Below are 15,863 nucleotides of genomic sequence, written 5' to 3'. Positions count from 1 at the left end.
CCGCTTTCATAATACTGTTCACCCCCAATATTCCGGAGAATATTATTCAGTGAATTAACATTATTCAGTGAATTATTCTTCACTCTTTAGCCTATTAATCATCTTATAAACCTACTAAAACTGTAGTTTAAAATGAAGTTGATATGAATCCTTTCCTTTATTTATTTTCTCCATTTGAAAACATTATACCTTCTACATTCATTTTGCTTATTATTAATAATATTGTTGCTGCTGATGCTTTAAATAAAATGTTTTTTTATTGTTGTAATATGAAGATTAATTTTAACATGAAAGACTGCTAATTTTCAACACTTTTTTTAAGATGACTGAAAGGAGGAAAAACCAAAGTGAAGCATGGACTTACTTTACTCAGTCATTTATTTACTTTATAACAGTAAATAAATATCGGTTCTGCATATCGGTTATCGGGCACATAAACATGCAAATAATTGGTATTGGTATCGGTTACAAAATATCAATATCGGTCGATCACTAGTCTAATGATCAGCATACTGCCACAGGGAGAAGAACAAAGCACAGGCACAAAGACAAAAACAAGTCTCTAGACCCATCACCATCTCAAAACATGATCTGCAATACTCCATAACAGTTTCTTTGATAAGCTGCCAGAGGTTTTGTATATAAAATTATGAAAGCGATTCTATGTGGCATTGCTGTATGTATGCTATAGAAAAGAAAAGAAAAGAAACTCCATCTGGATTGCTGCTAAACCCCTCAAAGAAACCCACACAAATCTACGCAGACCTACGTTCCACATACATATGTAAAAATGTCAGAGGTGAAGGTTGAACCGTTCTAATGAAGTCAGAATTGCTTGCATTAGAAAGCACTACTGTCTAAAGCCACACGCTACTGTATTTCAGGATGGCATTTCCAGCATCTCCATGAATGAAGCAGTAAATTCAGCGAGCTTACAGGCAGGTTAATATCAGCTCAGGCTCCATGGATTGACTGGCCATGGTACCAAAAGTTCTGTTTGTTGCCTCCATTTGTGACAAATGGCGTCCTACATAACTCTTAATAAAATCTTGCTGTTTGAGCCTTGAAATAAAGCAAGTGTAGACGGAGACGTGGGATGTCTGGTAAAATTTGCTGTGGAGTGTTTTGACTGGTGGAATTACTAAAAGTTTCCACTGTGAGTCCTACTGAGTGCACTCCCTTTCTCCATCCTGACTGGCTACATCTGTCTTTCTTCCTCTAACAGCATTAAATGTTCAGACATATGCTGCGCTTTCACTGCATCCTGCTTTACAGCTCTGGGCAGAGCCTCTGGCCAGACACACTTTTAAAACGCTTGAAAAGAGGGCTTGGGGGAGGATGGAACATAGCAGGCCGTGTTAAAATCATATTTAAAGGTCTTTTTGTTAAAGATGCTCTTCATAAAACTGTATCGATTAGAAATGTGAAATGTCTGTTTTTGACCACATATGGGGAAATATTTAGAGGGAGTCTTCTAGATGGCTAGACATCGTATCAGCGAGGGATCTGCCGCATAATGTGCTGACAAGTTCACATTCCTCTCGGACGTCGCCTCAATCTGAGGAAAACCCTCTCGGCAAACTCCTCTTAACCCCTGAAAGACTCTCTCCTCCATATGGCTTTCGGCTTGGTTCTTGAGAGTTCAGTTTGTTTAAGTGTGGACCACCAGATTCCATATCAAAGCACTGAGATGAGCGCACGTGAAAATGGTTTAAAACAAAGAGTCACAGGGTAATGAAGTTCCTGAGACAGGGCTGTAAAACGCATGCTGAACAGCTCTTCTGGACTGCGTTCATGAAGCCCCCCTGCTAAATCCAGATACGAGCCATGAAAAGTTCTCAAGACGCCAAGACAACTGTCAGTAATAAAACTGTTGAATTAGATCAATAAAACATTGATGTTTTACTTGGGCCTTTCTGAAAATCATTGGATTTTGGTCATATTTACAATTTGATCAGTTTTCCCATTCCTCTTGTCATAACTATTAATAATTGTTTTTCATATGAGGAACATATGAATATACTGTATATACACTTTTTTTCTCTGGGTCATGCATTTAAAGCATTTGAAATGCAGCAAAAATAAATGAAAGCTTGTTAAAAAGGCTATGACATACACTACTGTTCAAAATATGTGGAAGAATTATTTGTTAATGTTTTTCAAAAAAGTCTTATGAAGGCTGTATTTATTTGTACAAAAATACAGTAAAAATATTGTGAAATATTACAATTTAAAATCATTTTTAATTTTGTATTTTAAAATGTAATTTATCAAATACTAATTTTAGCAGGCTTTCAGAGTCTTCCGTGTCTTATAATGATCCGTGTTGACAATTGTGCTGCTTCACATTTTTATTAAGGATTTTTTGATAAATACATTTAAAAGAACAGCATTTATTTATGAGATCTGAACGCATACTTGCTTTAACTTGTGTTAATTTCATTTTCTGGAAAAAATAAATAAATTACTAGCCCCAGACGTTTGAATGGTAGTGTATTACATATAGCAAAAGAAAAGATGGTTGAAACCTGTCAGTTGTAATAAAACTTGTCCCTTGATTGACAAGCCCCCATAATTAATTAAATCTCTTACATTAAAAAAAAAAACATTCTGGGCATTTGCAAATATTGTTTTGCAGTTACTGAACATAATTTTGTTTGTGTAATGTGTGTTTGCTCAGCACAACAGACAATTTAGTTTTACACAAAAATCAGACTTTTGATTTTAATATTTTGATCATGGATCAGCTCTAAGCATGGGTCAAAAGAAAGGATGATCACATAATATGGAAACATGGATGATGTCCAACCAACGAATCCCTCCATCCTTGGCTCCAGCAACACAGTGTTGGGAACTAAACTAAAAGAGAAAGGAATTTGCATTCGTGTCACAAAAATGATGGATAGTTCACAAGAGAGAGCTGGGTAGGGGTTGGTCTCTATGGTACTTCACTGACCCAACTAATCCCACATAGAATCCATTCTGGCAGTTTGGGATGACCCCTAACCCACAGCCTTAAGCAAAAGAAGACAACAAGCTTTTAGATATTATGCTTTCCCATGATTCACTACTACCCAAGAGCAAGCAGTAAACATATGGCACAAACTAAGTACTATTCTGAATATCCAATGATTTTAAGTTAGTTTGTAAGCCATGCCGAATAGGGCTGGGTGAAAAAAATAACAATATCTCGATATTAATCGAATCTCATTTTTACGGAACGATATCGATTCCTAAATCCCAAGAATCGATTAGTCTAGCCTGTTTTCAGTTAATGGACGGAACACTGAAGGGGACGGAACGTCCCATCCAATATATCGCAATAAGCATTGTGCTTTGGTACTTTTAATATGAAACAAAGTCTCAGATTTCAAATTTTGTCCATTGTACTGCAGTATTTAAACAATAAATGCTTTACGTTTTGGCGCTGTTTAATGTGAAGTGACAGATCACTGTAGCGTCCTCAGATCAACAGACGCAGCAGCGCGAGGCGCACATGAACTGATCATCTCTCCCACATTAATACCAGTTTCAGCACTTTCAGAGTCTTCCGTGTCTTATAATGATCCGTGTTGACAATTGTGCTGCTTCACATTTTTATTAAGGATTTTTTGATAAATACATTTAAAAGAACAGCATTTATTTATGAGATCTGAACGCATACTTGCTTTAACTTGTGTTAATTTCATTTTCTGGAAAAAATAAATAAATTACTAGCCCCAGACGTTTGAATGGTAGTGTATTACATATAGCAAAAGAAAAGATGGTTGAAACCTGTCAGTTGTAATAAAACTTGTCCCTTGATTGACAAGCCCCCATAATTAATTAAATCTCTTACATTAAAAAAAAAAACATTCTGGGCATTTGCAAATATTGTTTTGCAGTTACTGAACATAATTTTGTTTGTGTAATGTGTGTTTGCTCAGCACAACAGACAATTTAGTTTTACACAAAAATCAGACTTTTGATTTTAATATTTTGATCATGGATCAGCTCTAAGCATGGGTCAAAAGAAAGGATGATCACATAATATGGAAACATGGATGATGTCCAACCAACGAATCCCTCCATCCTTGGCTCCAGCAACACAGTGTTGGGAACTAAACTAAAAGAGAAAGGAATTTGCATTCGTGTCACAAAAATGATGGATAGTTCACAAGAGAGAGCTGGGTAGGGGTTGGTCTCTATGGTACTTCACTGACCCAACTAATCCCACATAGAATCCATTCTGGCAGTTTGGGATGACCCCTAACCCACAGCCTTAAGCAAAAGAAGACAACAAGCTTTTAGATATTATGCTTTCCCATGATTCACTACTACCCAAGAGCAAGCAGTAAACATATGGCACAAACTAAGTACTATTCTGAATATCCAATGATTTTAAGTTAGTTTGTAAGCCATGCCGAATAGGGCTGGGTGAAAAAAATAACAATATCTCGATATTAATCGAATCTCATTTTTACGGAACGATATCGATTCCTAAATCCCAAGAATCGATTAGTCTAGCCTGTTTTCAGTTAATGGACGGAACACTGAAGGGGACGGAACGTCCCATCCAATATATCGCAATAAGCATTGTGCTTTGGTACTTTTAATATGAAACAAAGTCTCAGATTTCAAATTTTGTCCATTGTACTGCAGTATTTAAACAATAAATGCTTTACGTTTTGGCGCTGTTTAATGTGAAGTGACAGATCACTGTAGCGTCCTCAGATCAACAGACGCAGCAGCGCGAGGCGCACATGAACTGATCATCTCTCCCACATTAATACCAGTTTCAGCACAAAATAAACATGACTAAACATCTGAAGGCAAGTTAAAAGAAAGAGCACAACTTTACAATCCCTATCCTGTCTCATGTAATCACTCAATAAGTGTTTCAGCCGCGCAAAGACCTCAATATAATGGCTTCTAAACAATGTCACGTAATGTCAAATTTACCTCAGAAAAAACATATACGGTGACCATAAACTCAGTCAGAAAAATAAACTGTAGAGAGGGGCATTTTGCGTAATATATACACCATATAACATATTCATTAGTGCTGGGCGGTATACCGGTTCATACCAATGCCTGTGTTTATTTTTGTTATGATATGAATTTTTAAAATACCGCAATAGAACTAATAGAACGTGATGAGACAGAAGAACTCATCCACAATATCCACATTGACCTCCACAAATATCCACCGCACAATTAATAATCAGCGCAAAAACATTTATTGTGCTGAAATATCTGTTGTTGAAAGTTAAATTAAGGTTTAATGGTCAACATGCATTGCGCATATTTTATGAGAGTAGGAACTGTAAGGGGATAAAAGCGTGTAATTGTCTGAATATAAATATCAAACGCTTCAAAACCAAAGAAATGACACTAAGCCCTATTCGGAATCCATGAGTTTTATCACTGAGGTGATAAGTAAATTTATTTTTACAGACGTCCATATGAGAAACAATGACCGTCCGAATCGGGCTATGATGTGACTGTGGTCAAATGATATTCCTTACCGTGATATATCGCATTACCGAATACTGGCACAAGTCTAGTGTGATGCTTCACATCCAATATGCGACTGAAGCCATAGGGGACATTTAATGTCTATGAAATTTAACGTGTTTCCCTTTAAACACTTACTTCAGAGTGAGCTATATTTGGATATTACAGAGTTAGATTTAATAGCGACTATATATTTAAACCCAAACAGTGATTTTGATAATCTGGGTTATTTTCGATATTTAGGTTTTAGCTAGTTGGTTGCTTCATTTAGTAGCCAGATTGGGTGGCAAGTAAAAAAAATAAAATAAAAAAATTATACGTTCACAATTTTAATAAAAAATTATCAGAATGAAATACAAATTAAAAAACTCTTACAACTGACAAATTGTAATTTTCTTTTCTCCATTTTTAATCTGAGATTAATGAAAATGCTGACAGTTTTTCCAGATATGAGACCTTATTGATGTAAACACATTCATTCAGAGTCATTTATGTCTTAAGTGAATGTAAACGGATGAGCCAAAAAAAAAAAAAAAGACTATTGCATCTGGGCATTAGGCTTGCAGTGTAAATGCAGCCTAATAGACCAGTCCTTTATGCAACAAAAGGAGTCGATAGTGCAAACTGTGGACAGTGCATGAATAATGCAAATGCAATTACTTTCAAACAAAGAGATGGACACCATTAGTCCTTCCATTAATTAAAGAGGAGAACATAAGGATTATAGGTTAGGTTTCAGTGTGTTCAGGCTTATGAGCACAAAACGTTTAACATCTGCAGACTTACAATCCCCCCAAAAAAGCTTTTCGATTTCATTGTTTAAATGGGTTTAAGCAAAAGAGCAGATGCCATGAAGGCTGAAAGCGCTGTTCAATGTAAACTCAATCACTTGGGGCTGGATGTTACTACTGTTGACCTTTCACCAGAAGGATTTCTTTACCTCAAACACACGCACAGAAAAACAGGAATGTAAAAAGCATCTAATGGCCGGATCAGTTCACTCCAACCAAACCAACCCAACCAGATAGAGATGTAGACAATGATTGAGAATCCCACTGGTCTCCCAGGTGGCTTCTGGGAACTGATGTCATAGCATTCCACAGACACAGCCTCCAAAAGCAAGAGCTTCCCGTTTCCCCCCTACTGAGGTTCAACTCCACTCTCTATAGAAATCATTTCATATTTATCCACCACACACACACACACACTTCTCTTCATTGTTCTTCCATAAAACACAGAACCTAAGCATCTATGAAGCCAGCAACATGACATAAATCTATAGCTTAAATCTAAAATGTACAGTTCAATAATTTGTCCTAGGAGAATATACTTCTGGAAATTATTCACTGAGCTCACTTTATGCTCAGAAGGCTACTAATATAACAATGAATTGTCATCTTATTAGTCACCAGTTAGACATTAAATCACAAGTTAATTTGTTCATAATGTCAGTGGAACACGCATACGCTATGCTGTTAATGACAGTAGCTCTGAAAAACATGAGGGCTTGGTGAAACCAGAGTCCTCCTGTGTGCATGCCAGTATGGAGGCTGATAGATGGTGTAGTGTGTTTCTGGCTGCTCCAGTGCAGTGCATTGTGGACTATATGTGAGGTATGCAGGATGAGCCCTCACAGCGAACAGCTGATACCACTAGCATGACAACACGTTCTGCATTCAGAAATTAACACGCCCAATGTACTATTAAAAACTCCCTGCACATGGACAAAATGTGCAAGTATGTAAGGAATTTATGTAGGTTTATTTTGCAGACAAATCTGAAAGAAAATGTAAAAAAAAAAAAAAAAAAAAGCTACATAATGAAATATTTTCGATGAGAAACATTGCATATTTAATAATAATAATAAAGGCATGTTTTGTTAAAGAAAATTACTGATGGTTAAATTGTTATTAAAACTATATACATGTGAAATATATATAATACTGACTGTTAAATTAATAAACTATATTATGTAAGAGTATACACGTGAGTCCTGTTTTGTTTAAAGCATGTCTTTATTATATAAAATGTTTTACACATCACTATTATAGCCTACCTTTATTGAAAATGCCTTTATTAGTATTAGCTAAATTAAATCTGTGAAAAAGCTATTATAAATTACTCCACACTTTCAATAAGTATGTTTCTCAGTGAATTATCTTTGACAGCACTAGGACTCAACTCAACTCAACATGAAACAGTGCAAAGGCCACAGGTAAAAACACAATGAGATTTGATATACTATAGGTCTGTGACGTTCATGCAGCACTGGGCAACAACATTGCTCAAACAGAGAATAGGGCTGGACAATAATTCAATATCAATATGTATCGCGATATAATTTTTTTCAATAACGGTGATATGATTTTTAAACACATTTCCGATATCTCGATATACATTACCAGTGTTTCCCAAACATTGATTTATTTGTGGTGTTTGATTTCGTTGAATAAACATGAGCACTACACGTTTCAAAATCAGAATGCGGCGCGGGTGTTTTATATGAATGTATCTCTGAAGGGAACCGACTGTCTTCCGAAAAGTTTCGATGGCATTTTTATTTTATCTGATAAAGTAGCGTTCATGGTGCAGCTGCTTTGATTACAGTTGTTACTGGAGAAACCGCTAGTTTTACCACTCTAAAAGCGCCTCCTGCTGGCAGAGAATTAGTTTGCATTTTCAATAACAAGTCAGTCTCCAGCAACATGTTTTTGTTGTTGCTCAATTTTTTTGTTTTCTGCAGCAACTCAGAGCACTTTTCATATTCTTTATCCTGGCTGAAGCACATTTGTTTCAATCTATAAGAATAATCAGCCTACACTACCAGTCTAAAGGTTTTGAACTGTAAGAATTATTATTTTTTTTTTAAGAATTCTCTTCTGCTCACCAAGGCTGCATTTATTTGATGCAAAGTAGAGCAAAACTGTAAAGTTTTGAATTATTTTTTTACTATTTTTTACTAAATCTTCAAAAATCATTCTAATATGCTAATTTGCTGAATATCAATATTTAAAACAGTTTTTTTCAGGACTCTTTGATGGATAGAAAGATCCAAAGATCAGCATTTATCTGAAATAAAAAGCTTTTATAACATTATACACTATTCCATTCAAAAGCTTGGAGTCAGTATAATTTTTTTGGGGGGAAAGAAATTATAGAAATATTATTTAGCGCTGAAATTTTATTTTATTTATAATACGTTTATTTAGCAAGGATGCTTTAAAAGAACACTCCACTATTTTAGAAAATAGGCTCATTTTCCAACTCCCCTAGAGTTAAACAGTTGAGTTTTACCGTTTTCGAATCCATTCAGCTGATCTCCGGGTCTGGCGGTAGCACTTTTAGCTGTAGCTTAGCATAGATCATTGAATCTGATTAGACCGTTAGCATCTCGCTCAAAAATGACCAAAGAGTTTCTATATTTTTCCTATTTATGGAAATTATATTACGCAGCGCCTGAAAATAGGCTTATTGTTAGTTACCTAGCTGGAGACTATTTTCAGGCGCTGCGTAATATCATTGTGCCTGCTGCACCCATGGTACGGCAGCAAAGTTCCTTTATTATTACGCCGGAAAGAGAGTATAGTTCCTAGCCATATCGGCCTAGAAAATCGCAACTTTTCATTTTCCGTCGGTCTTAGCACACGATGTAACTACAGAAGAGTCAAGTTTTAAATAGGAAAAATATAGAAACTCTTTGCGATCTGAATTCTTTAAAAAACATAAAAAATCTTACTGTTCAAAAACTTTTGACTGGTAGTGTATGTCAGCCTGTAGTTTGATATAAGGTGAACATTAATTTATTTGTGCTGTTTTTTTTTCTTAATTATAATATAGTTTTATAGGAGGAGGTTTCATAGACTTGGACAATTCATTTTTCAGAAGTTTGTAGTTACAGGCATCTGTTGTGGGTGTTCTTGGCAGTTTTTATGAGGCTTTTTTTTAATAGTGTTCATATCGATATCGGAATTATATCGTATCGACCGAAATTAAGAAATATATAGTGATATAAATTTTGGCCATATCGTCCAGCCCTAACAGAGAACACCATGCCCCAGATAAAAAAAAACTTCTGAAGCAGCAGTGAGAGCTCTCACATCAATCAAGAAAACATATGGACGCCTGAAGCTATACGCAGCTGCCCCGCATATTGCATTGGAATCCATAACACTGGTAAAAAAAAAAAAAGTGCTGATTCCTCGAAAGCATCAAGACAGTGAGATCAAAGTCTGAGAGACTAACTTCCAACAGGAAAATAACAGGAAAAAGGCCTGTTATTTAAAACCCTCAAACAGATGAATGGTCAGGAATTCTTGAAATTACACAAGCACTTATCAAAAACAGATATGAACCATTTGAAGCAATGCATTAAGATGATCAGTGTTTGCAGCTATATTCACAATTGTAAACTTCAGTACTCGTGATTTTCAGAACTTAAGACTCATGGTTTGCATAAGTAAATTCTGATGCATCTATTCATTACAAAATGTACAAAACATTTTATGTTTAAGACCTTAAACCCTACTCATAAATTTGAGATCACTTAAAGGAGAAAATAATATAATAAATATAATAGCATAAATAAAATAAATTATAAAAATGATAAAACAAAGAATTAACTAATAATTTGAATCAATAATTTAAAGTTACTCAGAAGTTTGTAGGTACAGACATCTGTTGTGGGTGTTCTTGGCAGTTTTTATGAGGCTTTTTTTTAATAGTGTTCATATCGATATCGGAATTATATCGTATCGACCGAAATTAAGAAATATATAGTGATATAAATTTTGGCCATATCGTCCAGCCCTAACAGAGAACACCATGCCCCAGATAAAAAAAAACTTCTGAAGCAGCAGTGAGAGCTCTCACATCAATCAAGAAAACATATGGACGCCTGAAGCTATACGCAGCTGCCCCGCATATTGCATTGGAATCCATAACACTGGTAAAAAAAAAAAAAGTGCTGATTCCTCGAAAGCATCAAGACAGTGAGATCAAAGTCTGAGAGACTAACTTCCAACAGGAAAATAACAGGAAAAAGGCCTGTTATTTAAAACCCTCAAACAGATGAATGGTCAGGAATTCTTGAAATTACACAAGCACTTATCAAAAACAGATATGAACCATTTGAAGCAATGCATTAAGATGATCAGTGTTTGCAGCTATATTCACAATTGTAAACTTCAGTACTCGTGATTTTCAGAACTTAAGACTCATGGTTTGCATAAGTAAATTCTGATGCATCTATTCATTACAAAATGTACAAAACATTTTATGTTTAAGACCTTAAACCCTACTCATAAATTTGAGATCACTTAAAGGAGAAAATAATATAATAAATATAATAGCATAAATAAAATAAATTATAAAAATGATAAAACAAAGAATTAACTAATAATTTGAATCAATAATTTAAAGTTACTTGTTCATAACATTTTAAATACACAACATAATATTTTGTTATACACCAAATGATTATTTTATTACAGACTGAAAAAAAGCAGAAATTATGATATTTAAAAACTACAAATTAAATTAAATTGACATGCATACTGGGATTCTTTATCTGCGGTAAAAACAACAACATCCACATTAGCAGATCTCTATAACACATTATAGCACCCCAAAACAGACTAGTACCCAATATAGAAATTAAAGATGACATATCCGCCCAGAGTAGAGGTCGACCAATATGGGTTTTCCATTCGTCCATTCCTAAATGATTACATATGGTCCCCTAAATCATGAATACATGGTTACATCCTTGACAATGAAGTTGTGCATCTGTGACAACTTGACTGTAAACGAGGCTAGTATTTAGCAGATGCTTTTATCCAGAGTAATGTACATACACTTATTACGGTTGCAGTGAAAGTGTGGACACAACAGTAATGGTCTTGCTTGAGGTTCGAACCTACAACCTTTCAGCAGCCAGCTCAGATTTAACCACTAGATTGTAACAGTGAAACATGTCATGCACTAAACAAATGAATCTCTGGAGACAAAACTCACCGCGTTATCATGCTGCTGGCAGAAGTCCATCCTATCCTGGAAAACATTCAGCATGGAGAAGCTGCTGTGGAAGGACTGGGAGATGTTGATCGGGGTGTTGGAGTTGTTGGTGCGGTTGGCCAGGTGTAAACGCTCGATGAAGTGGTCTTTGGTGAGTCGGACCCTCTGGTGGGCCCTGACGCAGTTATCGCAAAGGTACTCCTGGCAGTCCAGGCAGTGGGAGGTAGCGGGGTTGCCCTCATCACAAGAGCTGCACCGAGGGTCTGAGAGGTGATGGGGTCTCAGAAGACCACCGTGATGGACCACCGATGAAGGCCGACCGTTCTTGCCCTGTTCCTCAGCAGAGACCACCACATCCAGCAGGTTGCTGAAGAGAAAGTTGGAGGAAGGCAGCGCGTCCACGCCTGATTCCGACAGAGACACTTTTTGGTCGCATGTGGGGCATCTGAGCTTCAGAGGGTCACCTGGGCTCCTGTGGCCCTCCAGGCATTGCCTGCAAAAGGCGTGCAAACAGGGCAAGACGTGCAGCCTCCTGGTGGATGAGGTAGATGAGGAGTTGGAGGTCTGGGAGGACGAGGAGGAGGTAGATGAATTGGAGGAGATCGGAGCAGAGCAGCCGCACAGCTCCTTGCACAGCGGACATGTTTGCAGGTCGGAGTCTGAGAAAGACGCCATTTGCGCAGAGGACCACAAAATAACTTCACACATAAAGATGCGTTAAGACACACAAACGCTTCCGAAATGGTTCCCTGATCAATTCGAGCAAATGATGCAGATCATAGACTTGGCATGCTGCATTCAACGATACTTGATATATACATTCCCGTTTAATGAGTTTAGATTGAATTGGGCTGTCTGCTTTGGTTATTATCGATAGATATTCGCTGAACAAACTCTTTACGCAACTTCTCGAGCGCGCGTTTGGATACCAATTGTCATTTTGAGGCCTTATAATCCCTCGCTATGGGGCATTTAATATTGTTGCGAAACATGAAATCCGCTGCGAGGTCCCTGCTCCGATCCTCCCCCACCGCCGCATGACGAGAGGGGCCAAACGCGCTCGATACAGTGTCAGTTTTGTCCTTCCCAAGCGCAAATATGTCCGTTTTCCATGAACGCGCTTTAGTCTACCATCTGCGCGTGATTATTCTCAATACGCGCTTGCGCGAGCCGCAATTAAATAATTCAAATTATGTCCCATGTAGCTCGTTAGCACGCAGCGCAGCGTCCCTCAAGATCCTGTTACTGTGGTGAGGCTGAAAAGCCCCTTTAACTTCCCTCAGTCCGGTTACAGTAACACTTTGGCGAGGGGTATAAAGTAACCATTCAACCTTTCGTTTCCACTCGTTCCCGAGTTTCAGATGCCCATATTCGTCGTCGCGTTTACAGCGCAAAACAAACGCTCTCTCCGCGCGCCTCTTCAATCCGCATTCATTTTCACTGGCAATGACGCTCGCGCGGACTACAATTCTACAGCGCGAGATCATCAAGCGAACGCGTCCATACTAAAAAAGCCTAGAGCGCGCTTCCGCCTGAGAACACTCTAGAAGGGCGGGGCTTAAGTGACGAGGGGGCGGGGTTGGGCAGGGCATTCACTTTAAAGTAGTACATATTCAGCATATATATATATATATATATGCAGCTGGGTAGATTACTTACAAATTGTAGTCTGTTATTGATTCCAAATTACATCGCAAAAGTTGTAGTTAGTAACGTAATCTGTTACGTTTACACATTTTAGGTAATATAATCTATTCATTGAATAAAATATATTCTATTAATTGTAATTAACAATATGAATTAAACATTGCATTACATCAAGGTTTCCCAAAATGGGGTCCATAAAGGTATACTGCTGCAGGAGAAAGGAACTGTTTTAGAAAGGAACATTTAAAAGATGACAAAGAGTAATTAGGGAGAATCGATTTTGAATAATTTATTGAAATTGTGTGAATAATATGTAATCAATATTAGGAGTATTTAAACAATTTTATAACATATAATTACAAGTACTTAATTTTTGGATTTTTTTATTTATTTATTTTACTGCAGTCATTTGTGTCATCCCATATTCTATTCTCATCCCATATGTCTTGCTCCTTGGCTTTAAAAATTGCTCATTCTTTCTTACCTAAATATCCTTCAACTGTTTGATTCTTGGTATAAATAAATTAATATGGGTCAAATTTATCTTGTTAATCTGAAGGCGTGGTCAAATAGATTTTATTTTTCTATATTTAAATTATTTTTTATTTTTTGTCTTGTTAATTATAACATTACTAGCATAATTTTTTTTATTTTTCTATTTTTGTTTTTGTGTGTTTATTATTGATTAGATTCCCAACAGGAATTACGATTCAATACTAGGGCTGCCATATATACTTCAGACTGAAAACATGATACTGAGCAGCATAATGTTCTTTAAAAGGAACACTAATCTGGTTTGGTGTCAGTGAAGGGGTGATTGAGCATTATTGATGGGGCCGTGGGTGTACGCAAGACAAAAAAGGTTTCTAAACATGTTCTAGGACACGAAGGTCCCTTTGTATACCATTATTTCCCATTAATTCTCCCAGCCATCATCTTTCAACAGTACATGCTAATTTCCCTCCACACCTGAACCTATGAAATCAATCTCAACCTTTTTGTAATCAATACTACCCCTCCTGAGGGCCCCTCCTGTAATAGATAGCTACCACATGTATGACTGGCTTTTGTGCACGTTTATGGGCACTTAGAATGGGGTGCTGGGGTGGCTCTTGTGACAAGGGAGGGAGCTTCTCGGTGGGGCTTAGGCTCCAGATGCAGGCTGCCCAATAAAGCAGTGGGATGCCAAGCTGAAAGACAGGGCTTTGGGAGGGACCCTTTGACCCCATTATTATGGCTGGGATTAGGGGTAGTGGAGGCTGCCCACACTCGGCTGCAGAGCTCTGGCCATCCCAAGGACATTCCATTGATCTACATGAGGAAAAAGCCAGAAAGGGGGTTGGGTGAGGGCAGAGGCTCAGCAAAACCAAGCAAAGCAAGGAAGGGTCATGTCACATGGTGGAAATGACCACAGGCAATGTGCACAAGGGTTGTGCGTACGTGTGAGAGTGGATCTGTGTAATGAAGCGCTCATTCTTTCTCAAGCCCAGGAAGTAGCTAGTCCTTTTAACTGTCACTCATAATCAACATGTAATGGATGATTTTATTAAAATCCTATTAGTGTGTTCCCAGCTATCAGGGAACATCAGAACTTTTAAAAAACATTAAAAAAAAAAAACTGGATGGAGAACATTCACAAACAACGTTTTTTTTTTTATATGCTGTATATATAACTTTATGTAATCGTTAGCAAACCGTTCTTAGAATATATTTTTGTTAACTGGGATGTGGCCCAAGGAAACTCTCTGTATGTGATTTGTCCATTTTTGATTGACTTTATGTGCTTAAACCTCAACAATGCAATTGATAGATTGGTTATCAGCAGGGGTTTCCTGCAGGCCTGTCTTCTAATCACAGGATTACATTTATATCCACTTACTGAACAAAGACTCTTGCCCTGTCATACCCTGTTGTATCACTGTTGAACTGACTAATTGATAATTAGTCTCGCTTAGCTTGTGAACATCTTTAAGATAGCTCTCACTTTAATTGCTATGCAATACACACTGCTGAAAATACATGGAATGTTGGCAGAAAAAAATATATATTATTGCATATATTCATCTATTTCATTCATGTGACTTTTCCACTCATCCAATCATTTGTAGAATAAAGTAATGGCACGAAATACAAAACCACAATAACCTTACAAAACAAACCCTACCTGTCTAACATTCATTGACATTTTAGGGTCAAGGTTACACTCTAAAAAATGCTGGGTTGTTTCAACCCAACTTTGGGTCAAATATGGACTAACCCAACTTTTGGGTTAAAAATGTAATGTAAAAATGTAACCCAACAGTTGGGTTAGTCCATATTTGACCCAAAGTTGGGTTGAAACAACCCAGCATTTTTTAGAGTGTAGGGTCAAACGTTTGGAATAATTCAGATTTGTTGTTCTTGTGTTTTTTTTTTAAAGAAGTCTCATGCTCACAAAGGCTGCTTTACTAAAATACACTAAAACAGTAATGTTGTGAAATCGTATCATAATTTAAGCTGTTTTCAAATGTTAAAAAGTCATTTATTCCTGTGATGGCAAAGCAGAATATTCAGCAGCCATTATCCCAGTCTTTAGTTTCATTCAGAAATCATTTAACATGCTAATTGGGTGCTCAAAAACTATTCCAAACTTTTGACCCTAACCTTTGACCCTAACCTTGACCCTAAAATGTCAATGAATGTTAAACATATATATATATATATATATA

General features: G+C 36.9%; 1 protein-coding gene across 1 annotated transcript in view; it reads right to left on the bottom strand.

Annotated features, from left to right (window-relative positions):
• Positions 1-13,029, bottom strand: part of LOC107723073 (E3 ubiquitin-protein ligase TRIM71-like) — a 41,835-nt gene extending 28,806 nt beyond the window's left edge. The window contains exon 1 of the mRNA XM_016531576.1: positions 11,509-13,029. Coding sequence (XP_016387062.1) covers positions 11,509-12,216 — 708 coding nt within the window. The 5' untranslated portion in view covers positions 12,217-13,029. The remainder of the gene's footprint in view (positions 1-11,508) is intronic.
• Positions 13,030-15,863: the final 2,834 nt, after the last annotated feature.

This window comes from Sinocyclocheilus rhinocerous, unplaced genomic scaffold, assembly GCF_001515625.1.
Source record: "Sinocyclocheilus rhinocerous isolate Xijiao unplaced genomic scaffold, SAMN03320098_v1.1 scaffold1686, whole genome shotgun sequence".
Classification (NCBI taxonomy): domain Eukaryota; kingdom Metazoa; phylum Chordata; class Actinopteri; order Cypriniformes; family Cyprinidae; genus Sinocyclocheilus; species Sinocyclocheilus rhinocerous.
This window is presented reverse-complemented; position numbering and strand designations above follow the sequence as displayed.